The sequence below is a fragment of the Lichenostomus cassidix genome, chromosome 2, assembly GCF_008360975.1.
Source record: "Lichenostomus cassidix isolate B80296 chromosome 2, HeHo_3.0, whole genome shotgun sequence".
Classification (NCBI taxonomy): Eukaryota; Metazoa; Chordata; class Aves; order Passeriformes; family Meliphagidae; genus Lichenostomus; species Lichenostomus cassidix.
In genome coordinates, this window is record NC_139482.1 from 112,198,256 (window position 1) to 112,222,269 (window position 24,014).

At 38.7% G+C, this 24,014-nt stretch overlaps 1 protein-coding gene across 1 annotated transcript; it reads right to left on the reverse strand.

The window, feature by feature from the left end:
- Positions 1 to 305: 305 nt before the first annotated feature.
- On the reverse strand, positions 306 to 22,449 carry OPRK1 (opioid receptor kappa 1). Its single transcript, XM_085052836.1, has 4 exons — positions 21,358 to 22,449; positions 20,540 to 20,866; positions 6,374 to 6,726; positions 306 to 1,815 (listed from the first exon to the last, which is right to left on the reverse strand). The coding sequence occupies exons 2-4, from the start codon at positions 20,797 to 20,799 to the stop codon at positions 1,283 to 1,285; spliced, it is 1,146 nt and encodes a 381-aa protein (XP_084908962.1). The 5' UTR covers positions 20,800 to 20,866; positions 21,358 to 22,449; the 3' UTR covers positions 306 to 1,282.
- Positions 22,450 to 24,014: the final 1,565 nt, after the last annotated feature.

The following is a 24,014-nucleotide window of genomic DNA, read 5'->3' on the forward strand; positions in this document are numbered from 1 at the left end:
GTATAAAGAACAAAATTAACAATGTATATGGTGTGTATGTTCAGGGTGAAGATAATGAGAGCATTCCTCCAAATTTCAGCAACAGTAGTGGGAGTCATAATACATAACATCAGGAAGACAAAAGACTATAGACTGGAGGTTAGGCTCAGTTTTACCATAAACTTACCTTCAGCAAGCTAGTAACTTATTTATCTGTGCCTTGACATTTCCATCTTCACAGGAAAACAGAGAAAATTTCTGAATTCATGGGAGTGTATCAAAGAAAATGTATCAGCATCAATAAAACAAGAACTTTTTCAGTCAAATGCCATTAAAGCATCCAGTAATATTTAATTTCCTTTGTATCAATCCAGTTAGTTCATGTGCTATTTCACTAGTTTCTGGTTTGTCAAATATTTATTCCAGTCTGCTTACAAATTGTCCAGAAAAACAAGTTACATGTGAGAGTGCTTCCTCTATGTAATGAATGTAACACAACTTTCATCAATTTTATAACAAGTGAAGCATTTGAAGTTTTCTAGCCTCTTGTTCAATATACACTCTGAAAATGCATATTATATTATTCAGACTCAATAAAGAAACAATCACCTTGGAAAATCACACATACAAAACACTACACACAGGTGATTAAACATGTGCTAACAATTCTCCTTAAATTTCAATGATTTTTGAATGCCAAAAGTCTTTACCATACAGAGACACAATAAAATCACTTTGGTGTGTAGGTAGATCATGCTTAAATTGGATTTTCACAGCACAGACAAGGGTTACAGATATATTAATTGAGAACAATATTGATTATAGCTCTGACTTTGTTCAGAGAAATCTAACACTCTTCACTGTAAAAGAGGGTCAAGTTGTCAAACTCCATACTTTAGAAGTAATCACTGTTGGGGCAGAAGTTTCTGGTATAACTCAGTTTTATGACCAAATGTTGCTTAATATAGTACTACATGTTGTAAAGAGAAGAGCCAGAGCTTTTCTTATCGAGAATCACTTGGTGCAACATTATCTCTTCACTCCATGAAAGTGCTCAAGCACAGCAAACATGGTGCTAAAACCTGACCATCAGCCAGGTCCTTTTCATTTGAGCTCATTTTCAGGAGGTTCTTGTTTATCAATAATAGATTTGCTTAAGTTTAAACTGCTGGGATTTCTGAAATATTCCCAAAATGTCTGTCTGGGTGAGCTGAGTTCAGACTGCGGTGGTAATCTGTGTCAGTCCTAGGTCGTTGGACTCCTCTCTCTCTTGAGGACAGTAAGATGACATTTCCACGACTAGTCATACAGGTTTGTTTGCACCACCTGCCTCCCTCATATAAGCTGGGTCTTGCACAGTGTTTCTGACTCTGGTGGTGCTCTGCCTGTCCATCCTCATCTTGAAGGGGAAGCAGAAGTCCTTGAAGCATCTCTTGAAGTTTTCATCCAAAAACGCATAAAGGATTGGATTGAGGCTACTGTTGGTGTAACCCAAAGCAATGCAGAAGTAGTAGCTGGAAATGGCAGCAGTGCTGTGGGACACATCTCCTAAAGCTTCAACCAGCACGAAAATGTGGATAGGAGTCCAGCAGATAATAAAAACTGCCACAACCACAAGAACCAACCTGGTGATGCGACGCAGGTTTCGATCTTTTTCTCGAGACCCTGAGAGAAGTCGCACGCTTTTCAGGCGCAGGATCATCAGAGTATAGCAAACAATTATAATGAGAACTGGAATAACAAATGCAAAGACAAAGACACAGATTTTCATGAAGATGTCCCACCACACATAATCTCTGTCTGGAAACTGCAGGGAGCATTCAGTGCTAGCAGTATCTAGGAATGAAGCAAGAAGAAAATTGCTTTGTTATTAGATATTCTAAACAATGCAGTTATCATAGCATAAGCTAGGAAAAGTGATTATCATGTACTGTGATATTAATAAACGGAGTTATCATTAAATCATTCCAAGGAAGCTTTCAGTTACAATTGAAACTGCTTTTATGCAGCTGTCTCTAGAAATTACTGAAGTTTGGGCTTTTTTAAATACAAAATATTGTATGATATTTCTTTCCCATGGGAGGATCTAAAAAAGCAGTGCCCAAAACCAAAACCTGTGAAGTTGTTTCCATTTGAATCTCACTGAGATTTAAAACCAGACTGAGTACCCTGTTCAGTGAAGTAGAAATCTCATCATTATTATCAAAGTATATATGTTTTTGTCTGTGAGTGGAGAAAGATTTTTGATAACACGAATGGTAGAAGCTGAAGGAAGTTTTGATAGTATGAAAATTTTGCCAATGTATGATAATATATATATAGCCAATATATGATAATTGTGTAATAATCTTTCCACATGTGCCTTTTATAGCATAAATAGAATACATATAAATTCTTACATTCAGAAAACCTCCTGGCAACAGCTTCCTTTCTGTTAAATAGAAGCAAATAAAAGACGTGTCCATGGAATCAAATGGAAGCTACTCTTTTTGCAGATCATGCCATTGAAAATGCAGCCTGTGCACAGAATGCAGGATCTGGGGCAAAGAGATCAGCCCACTCCTTTTCCCATTTCCCATGCCAGGATTTGGAGCCACAGACTGTCACTTGAATATATGTTACAGAAATTCTTCATCTGACAGACAGCAGATAAGGAACAATATATTTGAGGTTTCATTTGCCAACCTCATTGGAGCCTTCCAGCATATAAAATATATGGGAAAACAAGCAATGAGATAAATGAAAAGGCAAGAGAAGGGATAAATTTACAACTACTATCAGCAGTTAAACTCCATTGAAGATAAGTCAGGGTAACGCAGGGATTTTTCATTCTGAATCATAGCTTAGATTTTATCCTGTAATGCACTGCATTGTTCTTTGGATTTTTATAATTATCCCTACTGAATTTGTCATTCCTCTACAAATTATTATGTATTGTCTTTCATCGTTTCAGATATAAGAGTGGAATGATTCAATACACTCCTGGACATTACTTTTCATATTTGTCTCCATCAGGACAAGTCAGAAGAAAAAAAATCAGGCTTTATTTTCCTGCTATAAAAATGCTTCCCAAATCAAAAAGATATTGCAGAGAATTTGTTTTGAAGAACAGTTAGGGGAGGAAGTTATCATTGTAGCATCATACAGACATTTCCATTGTTAGATATCAGAAAGCTGTTACCAGACAATATTTAATAATGAAACATTTCAATAAAAAGGTTACAGCTAAAAAAGCTAAATATTTTGAGGTTTTATTTTAAATAATATGTATGATTGTAAAAACTGAAAATTGAAAAGACATTTTTCAAGTCTGGTGCAGGATACTCAGATGACAGGTCTTGACTCTCAGTGAACTTGTCTAAATCCTTTGTGATGGTTTTCATAAGCATAGTTGCTTTTACTTAATTTCATTCTGGAAATGCCAACAATTGTCTTCAAAGCTTTCATGTCAATTATTACTTTATTTGTAGTATATCAGGCTTAGCAGCAGCAAGAAAATCAGGATGCAGCTGTATTATCTAAACTAGCAAAGCTGCCTCCAGATGTGTGGGACAAAAATGAAGTGTGATCATGTTGGCTGCTCTGGATCAACTACTCCACATCCAACTACTCACTGAAACCCACTCCCAGGTGAAACAGCCTCTTCAGATCTACTGACATATCTTCACATATTTATCAAAATTATTAGGTCATCCTTGTTATATTTTGCTATATTTTGTGGTCAGCAATGGTATTTTAGAATTCCAAATTATCAAATACAAATTTAATTATTATCTTACATCTCATTGGAGTTTACCTTCTATGGAAAAATCTTATTCTAAATTCATTAATATCCATGTATTGTACTTGATATATGCAATGCCATAACATAGTACTTTATGGAATCCATTTACATTTTTCCAGCTTACAGGTAGGAAACAGTCAATAGAAATTCTGGTCATAATGCACAGTACTGTATTAATTTTCTGGAACTTTGGAAGTGTAACAGAATAAAATCCAATTTGTATTTTATTTTTACTGCCTGAGAAGGTGCAGAGCTATGTATAATGTCATAAACTTAAGATTTCTTACTGATGTTTTCCAATTTGAAAGCCAAATATTCCAAAGACATTGATATATTTAAGGAAAAGTATTGCATTCTATTTGGTATTTTGTCGTAAATATATTTCATAATGTGTTTGATAAACTACTAGTTAAGATTAATATTAATCTTGACATAGTAAATATGTATATTAGATATATAATATTGATCATGTCATTTTCATACCCTTAATATCCTTACTGGCAATATGAATAGTTAATTTTACACCTTTACTTTTTTGGTAGCTGAACAATTCTTCAGCAAGAAAAGCTCCATTAAGGCCAGAGCAGGAAAATTTACACAGATGTAAAATTTATTCTGCAGGAAAAGTGTATCTGAAAGGACACACCTGGGAGCAATTCTGGACTGTGATAACAAAATGGATTAACTGAGCACGGTGAGGGAACTTCAAATATAATCACTTTCCATTTGCTGTTTAGTTGTTCCTTAAATCTGAATCCAACAGAGGCCCTGAAGCACATAAACAACAACTGTTTTGCCCAACATAACATAAAGTTTCAGGCCTGAGCTGCAGCTGTCAGGCAAAGGGAGCATCCTCTCCTTTCCACTTCGGCATTTATCAGCACAATTCATGAACACACCAGACAAGGTAATTGACACTAAATGTTCAGGAGAGACCTTAGATCAAACGAGCAGGGAGGAACAGCAGCAGCTAACAAGCAGTTGCCAATATTTCCAACCTCATTTAGCCCAGCTGTGTTCTGTATTACCAGCCTCTGTTTCATAAGTGAAAAAAAAAAAGGGCTGCCTGCTACACGGCATGGAAAAGGCATTTAATCATTGCTGGCCTCGGAGGACCCCTGGATCTAAAAGCGCTGCTGACAGTGAATGACAGAATTATTCTGTTAGCTGAGCATTCTCCAACAAAACACCTGTCTGAGCCAATGTCCCATGGCCTTCAAGATCTCTTGTATGTAGCAAGAGATTCTTCCCAAATATGCCTGAAGTTAATGTTTTCCCCAGCTAGACAGTGTTTTATAGAGCCTGTCAAAACTTTCCTGAGGAGAAGAGTTACAGCTCTGCACACCAGGACATGTGATCCCCCAAAGCACTGAAAGAAAAGTTTCCAGAGGACTTTTCTGTCACATACATAACAGAAGACCAACAGCAAGAACAAAATCTATATATCTTCAGCCAAATATATCAGCCCTTGAGCATCTGTTACTGGAATGATTTTTCACATTGATCTGTGTCAAAGAGCTTAACATGAGCATTTATTATCTCTAGCAAACAAAACATTGTCCTTAGGTAAACATAAACCATTCTGAGCAGAAAAGGTTGTTAGTGCAGAAAATTATGAATGATTTTTCAAAAGGTTGTTTACATCTCAAACAAGACTCCTACCAAATAAATGCCTTGTATTTTATCAAGCCATCTATTAATTGGATAACCCCAGCCCAAGGACATCATTGGAACTCTCTAGCCTTTTGAAGACACCGAGATGCTCCTGCACTGCACTTATGCTTGTGGGTATGAAGTACGTGTGTGTGAAAATGCTTCTTCCCCTTCCTTCTCAAGGAAGATCTCAAAATCAGATTAACCCCATAGCAGGGTAATGACTCAGGAGCTATAGGGGCTAAATCCACAATCCTTCATGGAATACAGTTTTCAAGCAAAGCCTACACATGGTCTGCATACAGTTTTCATTGACTTTGTGTTCTTTTAGCTGTTTTCCTGCTATGGCCTGAATTTCCATTTCTTCTGCCAATCTTTATTCTCAGTTTTTCCAGGTTCCTGTATACATTCCCATTCTTTTTTAAACAAGACCTTGAAATATTGCCCTACACAATTTATCATAATTTTCTCTCTCCAGTTACTGACTTTTCCATTCTTCACGATGCCTTCAAGTTCTGTGATATGAAATTAAATGGCTGGTGATTATAAACTCCCAAGAATTCTATTTTCTGCTCTTGGGACTTCATTGGAACTACTCTCACAACACCTAAGAAAATAATCTTAAGCCCACATTTCAATTTTCAGCCTAAACTGATCCTAGATTTGTCCACTGTGATGAATCCTGATAATTTTCCCCTGCTGTTTGCTAGTAGTTTTTGATGGTCTCATTCTAGCATGAACAGAGCTCCAAAGTGCATTTTTTTCTTTTATTTGGCCACAGCATCTGAACTTAAATGATTTCCATGATGTATTGTAATGTTCCACAACATATTTCAAAATGTCTAGAATTTAGATATACTTTGAAGAAGGAATAACTAAGGTTTTTTCAATATTTGAACCTACATTTTATTGTCAGTTGAGAAATAAAAAGACTGAATTTTGAATGCTCACACTCACCTTCCCTGACTTTGGTGCCTCCAAGAACTATTGCTGATATACCAACAGATGAGGACAGTAGCCAGATACAGATGTTGATTATCTTTGCTTTGAGAGGTGTACGGAAGTCCAGAGCCTTCACAGGGTGACACACAGCAATGTATCGATCAACACTCATCATGGTCAGGGTGAAAATGCTGGTGAACATGTTATAATAGTCAATAGAAATCACTATTTTACACAGCATGTCACCAAAGGGCCAGGAGTTCATCAGGTACTCAGTGCTTTGGAAAGGCATGGTGGTGGTAACAAGTGCATCTGCCATAGCCAGGTTGAAGATGTAGATGTTGGTCGCTGTCTTCATCTTTGTGTACCTGCAGAACAAAAAAGTGAGGCTTTATTATTACAAAATATGATTATGCCCATTCAGACATGCAATGGTTTATCAGTCAGGCTTTGCTGGGTTTTTTATGCCTTTTCTCTTCTGTGATAGAAATGTACAAAAATGCAAGACCCTTGGGATAAAAATGAGCACACTTTATTTAGTCTCTCAGCCACTTATATTAGCAGTTAGAGCTATTTACCACAGGCAAACCAAGTATATGAATGCATTTAATCTAGTCAGATAAATGCTGATTTCAATTCTATTTTCTCAAATTCCTCTACAAGAAAATATCATTGCTAAATTTGGAAGTGATCAAAATGCTTTTTGTTTCCTTTTCTTATGGCTGTTAGTGATTGTGAGGTTTCTGAGTTTGTTTTGTGGAAAAAAAAGTTATCCCATTCTCCAGTAAGAATCCAAGTTAATTGCTCTGTCTGCTGGGCCAGATTGCTTCTTATATGATAGTTTGTCTTCCTTGAATTCCCACAGTGCCAGCTGATACAAGTCTTAGTCATTTCCCTTCCTTGTTCCTTTCTAGCCAATTTCTTCTCCTTTCTTATCAGCAGCATTTTCCAGTCCTCTCATTTATGACTGATAATGTAAAAATTGACTGTTGTTTTAGTAGGACACCACAGTGGGGAAAAAATTGTCAGCAGCATTTTTTTCTGCTCCTTTAATGTCATCAAAAGTAAGCCCTTGTTTTGTCCAGCTGGTAGGCACCTCAGCCTACATAATAAAATAGGATCTGTTTTTGAGGCGACACCCTGCTTTTTTTCAGCCCCAACTACAGTTTTAGAAGACAGCCTGTGGAGGATTGCTTCCATTTCTCTGATGGGCACAAAGGATGACAGAGAACCTGCTAACATGGGAATATACCTAGCACTCCTTTCTGAAATGCTTCCCCTCAAATACTTGTGTTTGTTAATTGCTGTAAATTTATTATTTGATTTAATGAGATTTTCTTTCTCAAAATTGCTTCAGCCTTGTATTATGAGTGTGTTTCCAAACTGGAAGGTGCACATATAACACACACAGAAATACATGTAGCTATATTTTGCTATATGTCACTAGTAACTTACAGTGGAAATACAAGATTCAACCAGTTCAGTCAATGAACAAATAGGCCGATGTGTATATTTGCCTTTAAAACTTTGATGTGTAGAATAAAAAATAATTTTAAAAAGAAATTGAACCGTGTTGTCAAAATGTGCCCAATATGTAAATTAGCTATTAAATACAATGTGGGCAGAAATTTCACTTTATAACCAATATGAAATGTTAAAAATAACATTGGCTTTTCTAAAACACTCTAATTAGGACTTATCGATGAAATAAAGCCACATGGTGGTTTGAAGCACAGGGAAAGAACTGCCAGGGAAGAGAGACTAAATACTTCTCAGCCCCATACCATCAGTCAGAGCTGAGCTTCTGCCGCCCACTAGATCAAACTCCTCAACAGACCCTCCAGCAGAGGAGGCAGTCTGTCCTGTAGATCACATTATAGCCCTTAAGACACAGTTCAAACACAATTATGAGTGCTTATGGCTAGAAAAAGCAAATATAAGACATATTAACAGACAAGGAATTCTCCTCCTCGTTTAAAGAAAAAAAAAAAGAAGTAGAAAAGATATTATTTCCAAGTGTATCACAGCTCTAAGACTGAACAAAGTTCACTAAACACTCAACAATCTCTGCTAAAATGGACTAATTTCCATTAAATTATGTAGAATAGTAGAAGGGTGATTTTACCTCTATGGATATCACTGATGATATTTAGAATTACTGAAAAAAAAGGACTATGGAAAGTTGGAATGGTTGCATAAAAAGCACCAAAAAATAAGTGAAGGGACTGAAGAAAACTCTTTCTGTGAGTTACTTAAAGAACTCAGCACATTTAGTCAAAAAGAGCACCAATAATTGATTTGATTACAGTGTCTGAAGACATTCACAAGGAGAAAATAGCAGGTACCAAAGAGCTTTTTCAGACTACAAAAAAAAGCAGCAGAAGAAGAAATACGTAAATCTCAGACAAACTCAGCTTAGAAACAATGACAGCTTTTTCCTAACAGCTAAGGTGATTATTATTGGGAAAAAGAAAACCATCATTTTTCCATCCATTGGTGCCTTCCAATCAGGTCTGCTTCTATGAAATACAAGCTACCAAACTCAACACAGGAACATTAAATGAAATACAATGACCTTTGATATGCAGAGGTGACACAACTAATCATTATTCTGAATCATTACTGCTGTAGATCTTTAAAAACTTCACCAAGGGTTTGGATAGGGAAAATTTGCTTTCAAAATATAGAAGAATTAGTGTGATCTTTTTTCTTTAAAGAAAATCAAAAAACTGTGGAAAAATATCTAAGAAGATGTGATTAGCTTTGAAAAAGCAAATATCTGAAAGACTTTATATCTCACATTTCCCATTCCTTGCTACCTTAATTTATTTCTTTTGTGCGTGTGCCATTACAACCATATATACTATATTTTCCCAGTACCCCTTTCCCTTTTCCTCCTCCCTAGCCTTCCATTGGAAGAATAGGAAAGAACTGCTGTAAAATAAAACTAGATTTTTAGGCATCTTCAATATCCAAATTTTTGAAGCTGCTGTATAAAGCATGTTCTCTGTATATGCACTGCTTATGTTCTGTATGCAAATTGAGCAAATTTGATTTATTTGGACTATGCAACACATGCACATAAAAGAAAATTAGTTTCACCATTGCTATTGATCCAACAGGAAGGGTATCTTAACATTCACAAGTAGGAAGAAATATATAGTCATTCCAGCATCAGCATTTAGACAACTTCCAATGTAACCAAGTCAAAGCTGCATATGGGAATGAAAATTTAAAAGGGAAAAGAAAAACCCACAGCATGCCATTTCTCCCAAAAAGCTTTGTGAAGGATTTGCCCCATTTCAGGGGTAGATATGCACCTATCAATCCTTGCCTTAATAATCTTACCTGGTGTGCATCTAGTCCATCCCACAGCTCAGCTGCCTGGCAGTGCCATGACTAGGTGACCTTGGCCAAACCCACTCCAGTTCACAAATCACAGATGCCTCCCTGTACCACTCATTCTGCACCAGAATAGGCACCTGACCCCTTCTCTCACAAACTTAGAACAAGAAGATGGGAGACAAAAAAATACTGTCCCAACAAATACTGCATTTAGGCAATCAGGCACTGCAGAGGGATCATGCAGACCTAACTCAGGGATGAAGGGTGCACTGGAAACTTGAGAAATGCTAAACACAAGCATGTTTGACTGATGCAACTTTAAAACTCATTGATCTCACATTGGTAATGTAAAGAGCTTGATTACTTTTGCCTGGAAACATTGCCTCTGTGTAAATGAGGTGTTGGCCTTTAAAGTTATTAGGCAGTATAGATTAAATCATATATTCATTTAGATGTTCACAAAATTCAAAAATGCCTTTGAGAATCTGGACCCAATCATCCAAGCTCCTTTGAATATTTTTAATTAAACACCTAAAAATTATTAAATGCCTACATGCCTCTGAAGACACATGTTTGCAGGCTTAATCAAAAGTCCAGATAAAGTAATGGAGTGACTGCTGATGCTGTCAGACCCTTTGAAGCAGACCCTGAGAGAGGGTCACCACAAATGAAGGATTTGCCTGCTTTCTCACAACTCATTCTATTGCACCAAAATATAGAAGGAAATATTTTGTCTGGTTTAGGGTTTTTCCACCATATTCCCTGGTCACTTGAACAAGGCCAAAACAGTGATTGTGTAAGGGAACCTTGTCTTCCTTTGCGAAACTATAATTCTTGATCAAATACCTGAATTCATTTAAGTTAAAAATGTTTCTACCTGCTTTAATTAGTTTAGCAGGACAGATAAGGGAAACCTGGACATAATTACAGCACAGATGGCACAGTGGCAATTAATGACAAACATTTTCTTAGTGTCTGAGAGACAAGTTTCAAAGATTATTATAATATTTATAAACCATGGCTGTATAAACTGTTCATGGGAAATCCTATGTCTAGAAAATGGTTGGTTAAATACTGGGACTTCTTGACAGAATGGCAACTTTTCTAATACTACCTGGGAATAGAAAATCCCTCTTTTAAACCAGGTGCTAGGATCTAATTTCAAGTCGCAAAAAAACTCTGATCACTTAAACCAGTGGATCTCAAGACTGCTTGTTAAGCTATAAGCAGGCCTCAAGTCTCTGTAGACTAAACTGGAAGATATATCAAAACTGCAGTAAAAATAGTCAGGATGAAACATAACACTTTCATTTGGATTTTTTTTTTTATGGGTATATGATGAAAGTTTTTAAGGAGCAAGTTTTAAATTATGTCTACTTATGAGTCAAAAGTAAAATCTCAAAACTATTACAATTTTGGCATCTCTCACCATCCAAAAATGGAAAGTTCTTTGAAGCTGACTTTAGACTGACCCCTAGAAATTTTCCCATTTCTCAGTTAACTCATCATTACTGTTCTTTTCCCTCTGGAGCAGAATATCATTTGAACAAGTTTTAAGACCGTAAATAAGAAGAAATCACACCTCCACCCTATGCTATCAGTGAAATTGTGATAACAGAAGGTGGAAGCATGCGACTAAGGATCTGGTGTGCTTTCAGGATAAAATCTGTTAGTAGAGCCCCTTAAAGTTATTATCTCAACCAGAGGAGATGAGTGTGATTCTAAAGTACACTGTAGCATTAGAAAAGCTGATAAAAGGTGAGAAGGAGGCTCTGGTCAAACCTTTTTCATGTAACTGTAACAAGATGAAGTGATGAATTGTTCCCTGCAGTGTGAAATAATGGATGGGAGAGGGCAAAACTAACAAATATACTACAACATTCTCCAGTTGCAGAGGGAAAGTTCAAAAGCATAAAATACAATGAGGAACTGCAAACACAGATTTTTCACAGATACCTGGGTAAGTGAATGAAAATGAAAGCTAAAGCACATCTAAAGCAAATTGCAAAAACACCTATCAGCAGGATGCAGGCTCTGTTCCACTAGGTTCCTCTGAATGAAGTATATGGAGATCAAGCAGCTGAAAAGCTTAGTCAGGAAAGCTCTAAATCTCAAGGCTATATTCTGAGTACACTGAGTATAATATTGCATCAGAACAGGAAGAAAAAAAAAAAACAATCCAGGAGGAATTATTACCAACCTATAGCATGTCGAAAGGGTGGCTCAGCTATCTCTTGGATATTCATAATCCAATATAAAAGGCTTATGCCAATATGACATAAAGTCTAAGGTCATTTAAATAATATAAAAATTAATATGCTACAGTTTTCATGTTCATATTGCATTATATGACATTATCCCATTTTGAATGACAACCAGAATTCAGCAATAGAGAGGACCTTGGATAACACTTAAAATGAAGACAAACATTATTGGTGCACATATTTAAAGGATCCCTGTCTTAAACATAAGATATTTTAGGACCTGAAAAAAAAATTGCTGTCTGCAAAGTTATATCCTAAAGTGGAATTCTCTTTACTAATAAACATCCAAAGAAACCTCTTTTAAAGCAGCTTAAAAAAAGAAAAGCATGATCTTGTCTTTTATTCTCCCCTCAGGGAGCATAATCTATGTGAATGTCAAGAGGTATAATTAAAATCCTTACAATTTTCCACTACTCTTACTTCTCTGCACTAGACTTAAACTGAGACTGAGCAAGATCTTTCAGATTTAGATTAGATGTGGAAGATTTTTTTCCTGACCTGAACAACTGGGTTCTGAATTAGATCAAGTCTACATATGTACTGGTCGAAGTGAAGGACAATTCACACTACTTAACAAAATTTGGCTAATTTTTCTCCTTCTGTGAGAAAGACTTTTAATATTTTTATGTGAGCTCAAGAGTCTCTCTTTGAAGAAACTATAAAATGGTAGGAAAAAATACGGTGAAATTTTTGCTTCTATAACTTTGGAGGGAGAGTTCAGAGGCAGAGGTGCTGTGATTTACTGTGACTTAAAATGAATCAGTAAGAATGCAGAATTTCACTAAATTGGTACCTTATCTGAAATCGTTATGTCTAATAATGTTATTAAAGAGCCTGGACAATTAACTTAGACTTTGTACCTGATTTTTTGCTCTTTATTGGTAAGTAGAGATGAATACTGACCTTGTCAAGGAAATTATTCTATCTCTTGGAAAACTTCACGCTGTTGAGGATGTTTCCCAGTGACCAGTTTTGCTGCAGGGACTTCCCAGGGTGTTACACAGACCATCCTAATCCTTCTTACTTGTCACAAGTACATTGCTCTAGTAAATATTGAATCTCTGTCTCTGGTAACATCCACCTTTCTTATTGTTCATTTCTCTTAGAAGAATTTTTTTTTTTTAATAAAGGACATGAGTTTTCTTGGCAAAGTGCTCCCCATGTGTTTATGGGTGAGGGAACTGAGTAGGACATAGATTGACCGACAAAGAGAATAAATCTCATTGCTCAAGGAAAGGGTGATAATAGCTCTAGGAAAAGATTTCTCAGGGTCTTACTCTTCTTGTTATTCTTTGAAGAGGCTCTGATCTCTGTAGGTAACTACATATGCAGAAATTGGTTGGAAGCAGACAAATGCTGAATGTTTGCTTTCCCTAGATGTTTCTGCAGGACAGAAACAAGGAAAGAGCTCAGAAAGCACTCACTCAGGGCCCTTGGGGTATGGATATCAACTTGTTCCCAAAACAAAGCACCTGGTCTCCATTTTGCCACAGGGATGAATAACAACTCACACAGCTGGAAGTGTAGGACAACTACACACTCAGATGTGTGGAGACCCAAATCTCTAATCAACACTCTTGTAATAAAGTTGAATGGGAGACAAGGGAATCCCCTCTATAAGTATAGGTTTATGTGGTAAGACAACAATTGCACAGAAAAGTGCACACAAAAGTGACCCAGCTCAGGGAAAAGCCATCAGTTCCTCTTGGGAGGCAGCTGGGAGGCTTTCTCTGGACTCCACCCATTTATCTGTTTTTCTCACCTGCCTCAGGGAAGCCCACAGCACAGACCAGGTGAACACATGCATTCCCAAAGGAGATGATTCCAGTGAAATGCAGAAAATTTTAAGTCACAGTCAACTGAAGAGCACAGCTTGTAGCTTCCATGGTGAAAGGATTCTTCTCCTGTCCTTTAACAAACCAGTCTTTCTGAAAGGTGTGTCTAACAGTAACTCCTGATGCAGTCCATCATCCAGCAACACGGTAAAAAATACTAATCTTACCATGCAGCTTCCCACCTGTCACTACCCAAGGAGGCTTTTGCCAGCTGCCCAACAGGAGCCACAGTGGACTACTAACAATGCAGTGGGAAGTGCACTTGGCAAATATAAAATCCTCTGTTTCCACATGCAGCACAGCTAAGCTGGGAAACTCTAGGTATTCACTGTTAATGAGTTGCTGAATTTTGGAGGAGAGGTGAGTATCTGTGTGTTACAAAGATGGATTGATATAAGAAATGGAGAAAACAGGAAGGTTCTGCTCACTTTCTTGCCATGTATTTGCAGAAATTTGTACACTGAAGAAAATTGTGTTCTTATACTCATGCAGTGAACACAGAGATTTCATTGACAACGTCTCAAAACTGAAAATAGCAACCCTCCTAAAATTAATTTTCACTTCCGTGGGGATTAGAAGGTGAATCTAATAAGCTGAACCCTCTAGCTTCAGGAGAAATAAATATTTCAAAGATAAATTCACAGGCTGGCAAGCCAACTTCCCAATAGAACCATATCAATTTAAAGCAAATTATCAAGTAATCTTTTGATGTTATAAAAATTTAGTATTATTTTAAACCAATATCTTAAATCAAATTCATTTTTGTGTACCTTTTTTTCAAATGTGCTGTGCACCTTTAGATATTCTTTATTTGTATCTTTTTTACATTTTGTGGAATGCCAGCATGGTCAGACATCCCTCTTCCAATATCTTCATTGCATCTGTGCACATCCCTTTACCACAGCAAATCCAGTTTTTGCACTCATGCCTGTCTGTAGATAAAATGATATTCCTACTGCCTTTTCCTCATATCTCTCTAAATTCACAAACCAAAATAACAATGAATCAAACACAAAGTATTCCTTAAGGAGAATAGCACAGATTCCACACTTTGCAAGAATTATCTGATATTTAGAGATGGGAGGACTAAAACAGAGACATGAAGTATCCTTCCTGGAAGTAAACTCTATCAAGGTTTTTCTGGATGGTTTTTTCTTCAGAAAGAAATATGTAACTAGAATCAAAACTCTTCTTGGGAACTCATCTGTTTCAGAGAATTTAACTTAAGGGACAAATTAATCACACTTTGAACAGGCAGTGAGAGATGGCAAGACAGGAACATTATCTCCCCTTGTCCCTAATGTTTCTCAGGCAATCCAAATCACCCAGTTACGAATTTCCTTTCACAACACCCTTTCAGAAAATCCAAAATCCTCTCTCAGAAAAAAACTAAATGAAGGGTCCTCACTCTTCCCTTATTTCATCCTCTCCACCAGAAGGGCTCAGCCAGTCTGCCCTCCCCAGCACCATCTCCACACTGTGTACTCTCCTTATGCTTCCTGCAGGATCATGAGCTTCCCATCACTCTCCCATCTGACAATAGGCAAGTTAACTCAAGCTTTCTGCTTTGCCAGCAGCCAAATTGCAAAGTTCTTGTAAGTTTTCACTTTCTCCAAGTTTGAAAAGGTTCTCTGTAATTCATCGTGCTTCCAGACACTGATTCCAGTTATGCCTTTCTCTGAACTAAATGATTACCTGGCTGTTAGCCCAGCGGAAATGTCTGGATGGATACCAAATTACTTTTCAGAAGCCAAACACATTACTCACTATAAGCTATAGCCTCTCTTTAATACTGTCTGTAGTAAATATTCCTTTCAAGCCTTTCCTCTGCTCTCCCTGCCTATTTTCAGTATCAACTCTTCTTATCACAGCATGACCATGAGTTGGGTTTCTTGTCAGCTTATAAATCCCAGGTCTCAGTTAGTCACTGTCTAGCAAGGCTTTAAAAGTATTAGAAGTATTAACATTTTGTTTAAATGGTCTGTTCTTGTCAAACTATCAATACTCTTTTGTATGGCTGTCCTCTTTCATGTTTCCAGTTGCCTTGCTCTTTTTACCATCTGTAAAAGCTTTTGGCAATGATCAGTCTTCAAAGTTGTGATGGAAATTATGTCACATTTGAACTAACGCTGCAGAACTTATCAAAATTACCTCCATTCAGTGAGGTAAGGCTAAATGCTCTTTGAAATCCATGATGAATTGCTATCAATTCATTTGATGCCTCTCTATTGGTAATAGTTAGGTGTCATATTTTTGATTAGCAAAAAAAAAGGTTAAAAGTCATAAACTTCACAAAGTATAATACAGTTCAGCCTTTTGCCTTTAACAGTCAAACCCTTGATTTCATAAAAGAATGAAATCATACAGACTGCCAGAGATAGAGAACAGGTAATTCAGTTAGGTTGACTCTTCTGGAGCTTAATTTTTCATTTCAGAACAATATTCTTTCCAACTATAATTTAATAAAATTAGAACAATTATTTAAAGCAAATTAACAACTAATTTTTGATGTCGTCAAAATCTATTATTAATTTAAAACAGTGTATTGAATCCTATTCATTGTTGCATACTCTAAAAAAATATTTTCATTCGTGTTTACAATGAATGATGAAATTTTAAAAACAATCTAGAAAGGAGTCAATTTTATATGACATTTCTTATTACAATCTTCCTGTTATGTAAAATGTCATTCATTTCAATGAATATAAGAACAAAAATGTATTAGTGGCTAAACTTTTTACCGTTAGACTAAGCAGAGGATTATTAGGTTTCTCTTTTCACTTAGGAATCAACCTACGTATGTGTGACACAACATCTTTAAAATTTTTGAATGTAAAAAATAATTCAGTTCACTGGAAGCTTGGAAGATAATTTTAAAAGATATACAGGACTGGCTCATTAGGACCCTGTTGATATCAGTAGGTCTCAGTAAATTACTTTAGAAACAAAGAGGGTAAGATAAATACATAGAAAAAATGCATCTGGAATGGGTAAGAGACAGCATCTCCCAGAGTTTTACAAGAGTATATTTATGGTTTTGATAAGTGCAAATCCATTGTTAAAGCTGTAGCTTTAGTCAGGAGATTTCTTTTTCCTTCCATCTGTCACAAGAAACTATCATTTTGTTTAAAGCCTGCATTCAATTTTAGAGCAAAAAGTCATGAGGGAAGAGGAATGGACAAAAAAGCCATTTTGCTTCCAAGGACAGTTTTTTCTTTTTATTACCTTCAGCCAGCTATTTCACCTCCCGAAATATCTTCTAACCCCTTAGAGGAAAAGCTAATCTCAAAAGAGAAGGTTTGGGGTTGAGGTAGCTTCTGGGCATGCCAAGAGCCACACGGCTGTAGGAATTTCCTCAGATGGGGTCAGATACCTTTACCTGGTATCTGCAAATGCATTTCATGGTTCCCCTCCTCCTCCACAGGGGAGAACTGTGCTTCCCACACAGTGCCTGCATTTCCCACCAGTGCAAGAGGCAATGTGATGCCCTCTTTCTCTATTACTCTCTCCCCAGGAAAAGCAGCAGCCACAGGACAACAGTACATGCCATGTGCCAAGGCTGGGCACAAGCTAGGCTCTGTCCACCCACCCAGCTGTGGCTGGCTGACAGCAGAGCCCTGGGCATGGCACAGCTGATCCAAACATGGGGACAGCTCCTGCACCCACCCACACTGGGAGAGCTGACTGCCATGGGCAGCAAGAGTGCCAGTCCACTGGATACTCAACAGAGAGCTTCTCCTGCACATTAAAATGACCACTCTGTGTGTGTCTGAGGAGCCCAGGGTGTTTACAATAGTCTCTATTACAAGTTTTATTGATTGAACTTTGACTTTTAAACCTAACTGTTGCTGTGTTTTTAAAGACAGTGAATGCCAGACCATCTGCTTTTTACATGTGAGGAAACCACGAAGTGACCTTGTCAGGACAGCAAAAAGTGCTGAAGCCTGATAACAAAACCAAGAGAAGAATCCAAGTCTCCTGATAAATGGTTTAAGAAGATGTGCTGTTGACACTGTACTAAAGGACTGTTCCCAATCAGACTTCCACACAAATCTCTCCTCACAGGAACTGTATCAAACTCAGCTATTTTTCTGTCAGGAGTTTGTACATGTGATTGAAGTGACATTCTCCTGTTATTTTTCTCTCTGAGGAAACTCTGAGTTTTCCCTCTTAGCAGAAAAAGACCCCACCAGACCTGTAAGAGATTTCATTCACCCAGCACTCTATTCACAAGCTGCTGAGATGCTGACTCACTGGTCTCCATGGGCTTCTTTAGCACCCCTTGGGCAGAAGTAGCAAACCAGTCCTGCAGTGGTATTAAAGCCAGGAATTGGCCAAGGCCTGCCTATACCTCAGGTTATGGCTGAATTTGAGCCTGTTTCTGAGGCGTCTCAAGACTCTGGAGTCTCCTAAATCTACCACAGCATTGACACTTCAACAGTTTGACTGAAAGTCCCAGAACAAAAGGGGTCCCTTTTTTGGTCACCCAAAAGGTGACCCAGTGTCAGGCCTGAAGTGTCAGGCAGTTGGACTAGATGATTGTTATAACAATTCCAGATGATCTATTCCAACAATATCAGATGATGTTTAAATGAGCAGAAGGAGGAGTCATGCCTGCCTTGCCTGCCTGTCCAGAGGGGGTTAGGAAGAGGAGGGCAGATCTAAAATTCAGAGTTGAGAAATGGCAGCAAAGGGCATCAGACAAAGCCTGTACTCAGCTGGAGGGTAAAGAAGAGCCACAGTATGTCGCCATCCCCCTTTAGAGTGGTGGCAGCTGGAAGAGAGGTACTGTGGGATGGCTGAGGGACAGGATCTGCCTCCCCCATCTTCTGTCACAAACTTCCCACAGACCTTGGTTTTCCTCACAAAAGAACATCACTGCAGGTTGCATTGTTCACGTGTCATTAAAATCCATCCTAAGACACAATCATGCGAAGAGTATATGTGAGAAAAAAATGAGAGGTTAGTAAAAATGAAGAAAATAAAGTTCTTGCATGAACATTTGAAATATTTCAAAATCATAAGAAAAGTTTGAAACAGTTGGCTTGTGTACACCTGCACTTGAGCTAATGATTCTAACAGTGGTTAAATCATTTACCACAGAGAAAACCTGGGAGAGAAGAATACTGGGGAAAAAAAATAAAAGATACTAACAGAAGTTTTGTCATTTTTTTAATTTATTATCATATAATTGAGAGATGGACCAAAAGAAAATTCAAGGAAAGGCTAATGTAGGGACTAGTAGGAAAGTGAGCCACAGTTACCTAAAGTCTCACAAAAATAGTCTTAGGAGGGTAAGAGGAGAGAAAAAAGCAAATACATATGTACCAGTATAATCCATACATTCTAAATTTTAGGACTAAGTTTGGAGGTATTTCCCTGACCAGGCCAGTTTATCAACTGTCTTTGTTACTGACTGATGACTCAGAAAGCCTCTGCCTTTACTGCTGTGTGACTTTCAAGTCTGTAGTCTCTTTTCTTGCAGGAGAAATATAAAACAAAATTAAATCTCCACCCTGAATGAAGGGCAAAAGAGCATGCAGGGATATAAAAATCACAGCATCACAAAACTGGAGCCAACCACTTTTTTTAAACTGACCAAAGGCATCTTTCTTTATTGCACTGGCTGTTAAAGGGAATTTCATTTTTCTTATTCAACAGTATTTACCTATAACTCATCTTTTTGAAGCTCCTCATCAACAACTTCAATGCTTCTCATCACTGCCCCTTATATCAAGTCTGACAATTACTGCATCATCCTGCAATTGCTTGACCCTTATCATATCTGATTTACTAACAAGAATCCCTTCCAACACCTCCATTTTTCCCATGTATAAACTGATTTCATGGAGCAATGAATACTCCACAATTTTGCTTTTTTTTTCCCCAGAAACATTATGAGAATTCAAATGGGATGTGGAGAAAGAGTACAAAAAGTCGCATGATTTCAGTCCCCTGGATTGCTCATTATCGCCCTGCTGAACTGCATGCCTACAGATTGTGATTGAAAAGGACAAAAAGAGAGAGGAAGCATAGTTCAAGCTAAAATATACACCAATACACAAGTGTTAGTGCAAGCATACATATCAGTTCATTTTACTAAGTGGTTTAGTTTGAAACATTCACTAACACAGACACAGAGCTTTCTCCTCTTTCCTGAATAACAATGGAAAGGGTATTTCAGCCCCTTCTCTGCTTTCCTCAATCCAACACCAACAACCGGAGTTAAACACTGCTAAACAGAGAAAAAAATCCCTTGCTTTACGTTAAGCCTTTCCTCCTATCTTTATAATTTCCTGGCTTTCCCTCCTTGTTAAACAAACCATTAGGTGTCAAGGCAGCAATATGTCAGTGTCCACGTGCCTGGACACCTAAACTGTCCCTCGGGGTCTCCTCACAGTGGAAAAAAAACTGCCTTGTAGAAGTTTCTTTCTTTCACTCGAGCTTTTTTCCCTAGGATACCAGCAGCGTCTCATCCCTAGAGGGCAGCCAATGAACACAGCTCCAGGCACAAAGCGCTTTCCCTCAGGCTGCAGGATTTATCACATTTAACCAGATTGTCCCTTCTGTCTCTAACACAAGTCCAGGCAAACCACTGTGACTGACAAGGTTTGGGTCATTTGAGTTGCTTTTTCCCAGTTCGTGGTAGAGCTTCCATAAGCCGCCCTCTCCCCCACCCTGCCAAATTGAGGGACAGTCTTTTGCACCTCTTCCAACCAGTACCCCAAACCTCTTACCTTATGATGACAAACATGACCAGGGAGTTTCCCACCAAGCCAACAACAAAGACCACGGAGTAGACAGCAGTGATGATGATGGGAATGGCGGGGGAGATGCTGGTGTGGTTGTGCTGACCGTCTCCAAAGGTCCCAGTGGCATTGCTGTCATAGTCTGCCCAGCCCTGGAGCCAGCTGCTGCTGGTGCTGGGGGGTCTGCAGGGCCGTGGGGAGCAGGTGGAGTCTGGCTCCTCACGGAAAATCTGGATGGGGGCATCCATAGGGGTGCAGTCCCCACGGGCACCAGGGAGACAAGGAGGAGAGTGCACACAGCAGGAGGCAAGTATGCTGGAAACAGGGAAGAGAGAAAAAGAAAGAGAAGTGTTTTCACAGCCATGGAACAGTAAGACCTCTGAAACTTGTGTGTGTTAAGGGGAGCTCTGCTGGGATGGGAACTGCAGTTTGCCAAGCAGAGATTTGAGCAAATCACATTCATATTAAATAATTGCAAGTTTTGCATCTTTCCATGTAATGCTGCTTCTCCAAGTGCACAAAGAAAGTTTTCCTCCACTTTCAAAGGTTGCATAGTGAAGTAAACCAGATGGGAACAGCTCAGATCCACCCCCACACTTTAACCCCGTCTTTCCCATCTTTCTTATTTTAAGTCAAACTGTATCCTAACAGGGGCTCCTCATTGCCTAAGCTCTGCTGTATGGGGGAAGGAGACGGAGAAACCCACCACCTTTCTGCACACCTGCTTTAACATCCTGCCCTGAGTTATTTTTTCCTGATCCCACACCCGCTTTCAAAGAAAAGACACATTAATGACAAAAAAATACCTCTTTCAGTCCAGGAAGAGAAACGGAGTCCTCAAACAGATGCTCTTTGCAGGAAAAGAATCAAGCAGCTGTGCTTGGCTCCTGGAAGTGCCACTGACCACCTAGGACTTTTGAATGTGAGGCAGCTGCGTCCTCGGAGAGGCGTGCTGGCAGCAGAGACAGCTCCCGGGCAGAAGCTGCACCGTGCAGCAGCAGCACTTGCTGCTGTTCCAGCTCCCACCACTTCGCCTTTCTCTCTCAGGCTCCCTCTGCCTCCCTCTCACTCTGCCAGGGCTCCAGCAGCACTCTGCACTGATGCACACGTTCTCCACTGTCTCTGTCCCTGCAGCTCAGAAGCTCACATGACTTCCTTCTAAACACTGAGATGCAGATAAATTAAAAGAAAAGCAGGAAATAATTTCTGCTATGAATGAATGCTTATTTTAATACACTTTTCCAAGTTGTCTTTTCTCCATTCCCCTGCACTCCCAGGCCTCAAGCAATAATCCTCTCTGTCTTATTGAATTCCACAGGATTCCAGACTAGTAGACACTGAAAAAAAGAGGAATTTTAAGTTTAGATGCCTTGCCTGGTCCATTGGCTCTTTCATGCCTCAACTCCACAATTGTGTGTCTAAAACTTTTCTCACTGGGCAATAGTGCAGCTGTTCTTTTGCACCTGCAACTTCAAAGAAAGTCAGAAGCTGTCTACCAAAGAAAAGAGGGGCACCCCAATTACTATACAGTTTTTTCAAGCTGCCCCATACCACATGAGAGGCCAAGAATTCCATGTAGCACTGCCAGAGCTCCATTCACTCAGCTGCAGCCAAAAATGGGGAGATGGTGTGTACAGAAATCACATCCCTTAGAGCTTATCCCTAACGTAGTCCCTCAAGCAGGAGTTGGTAAGGCACCAATATGTGTGTTCAAGCGTCCCTTAATTTGCACAGAGACCTTGAAATCACCACCAGGAGTCTCTCTAAATGACAAATTGGGAGAGAAGAGGCAAGACCCTGAGTTATTCCTACTCCTTTGGAAGAGGCTAGGAACAGCCAGACTGGCTGCATCTAGAAGTGTGCAGGAAGAAAAACAGTCTCTGGAGAGAGAGAGAGAGAGAGAGAGAGAGAGAGAGAGAGAGAGAGACTGTGGGTTTCCTTCAAGCTTTTCCAGTCTTGAAACTTTACTTCATGCTCCTCTTGTTGAGTGTCTGTGATCAGGATGAGTTTTCTTCTCTAAAACATTTTTTTTCTAAACCTATAATCAAGAGAATATATTTTGTCAGCTCTGAGTGAGAAGTCATGTAGGAGGCTTAAAAGGTACAAAATCTCCTCACTTAGAGAAAAAGGCTTGTTCAAATGTGATGATGGCTTTGATTGCGGTCACTGTGTTCTCCAGAACTTCAGTAACTGCTCACCATCATGTGTAAAGAGCTGTTTAAAAGTTTCACATTTAATGACTATGCATAAAAATGCAAAACAACAAATATGTAACAAAAATGTCCCCGAGCCGGGGACACAGACCTGAGCAGTAATCATTTCTTTGAAGATAAAGTGAGATCCTAACATAAAATGTTCTCCAATTCTGTTTTTATCCTCTGCAACCCATGATCTCCTGCCCATGTACTGACAGGAATTACTATTGCTATGTCTTCTCATACATAACTATACTGGCCTTTTTCAACTTCTTGTTAGCATCTTCCCCAGACTTTTCCATATTCTGGAATTAAAATATACAGGAGAGATTTAAGATAGCAATATTTTAGCATTCATTGATAATTTAGCTCTTATAACAATCGTTTTGTCACTGTCATTGCTACGGGGGTCTAGAAATTTCTGTATGGGGAAAAAAAGCCTATTATTGCTCTCAGTAGATCTACAGCACAGATGATACAAGTAAGTAAGATAAATAGCAGACCCACAGCTTTTTCAAGCACCAATGGTTAGACAGTAAACTGCTCATTCTCTAGCTAAATTCTGTGCTGAAACCCTCCACTGATCTTAGAGTTAGCACAAAAAGGATGTGCTCACTGTTATAGTCACTGACCTTGCATTTTGCATTGTAACTACATGGGTCTGGAATGAGGTGGAGTTTGACCACAACACTGCAAGTTACAGGTTGAGCCAGAGGCAATGTTCAAGCTGCCTGATGCTTTTTGTCTATGTGTGTTCCATGTTGGTGGCCCAGTTTGGCTCTTGGTTGCTGTAGGACTTTGTGATACAGCAGAAAGATACAAAGCTACTTGGATTAGGGAAATGCATGGTCTTCTGAAAGTCAAATCAAAATCATATGCACTGTTACAAAATAATATTTGCATTTCTTGTGTTTGCTTTCTTAATGAAAACCTGGATATCTGGATTTTCAGCTGTAACTGGTCTCACTGCAGGTACCAGAAACAGCTGCCATGATAGCCAAAGAAAAGCTAAGGGCAGAGGGAGAACCACTGTTCATCACCATCTTCCCTTTCTTCCACACCTAACTGCTCAGTGCCTCTGTGCCCTTCCCAACAGCCCTGTGGAAAACAGCAGGAGTCTCTTAAAGTCACAAGGGCAGAGAAAGTCAGGATTTGCAGGTGACCTGATCCAGACTGCTCACACACCAAAGGCAGAAATCGCTGTTCCCTCTAAGGGCTGCCATTGGACAGGAGGCTCTACTTTCAAAGGAAAGAAAGGAAATATTTAA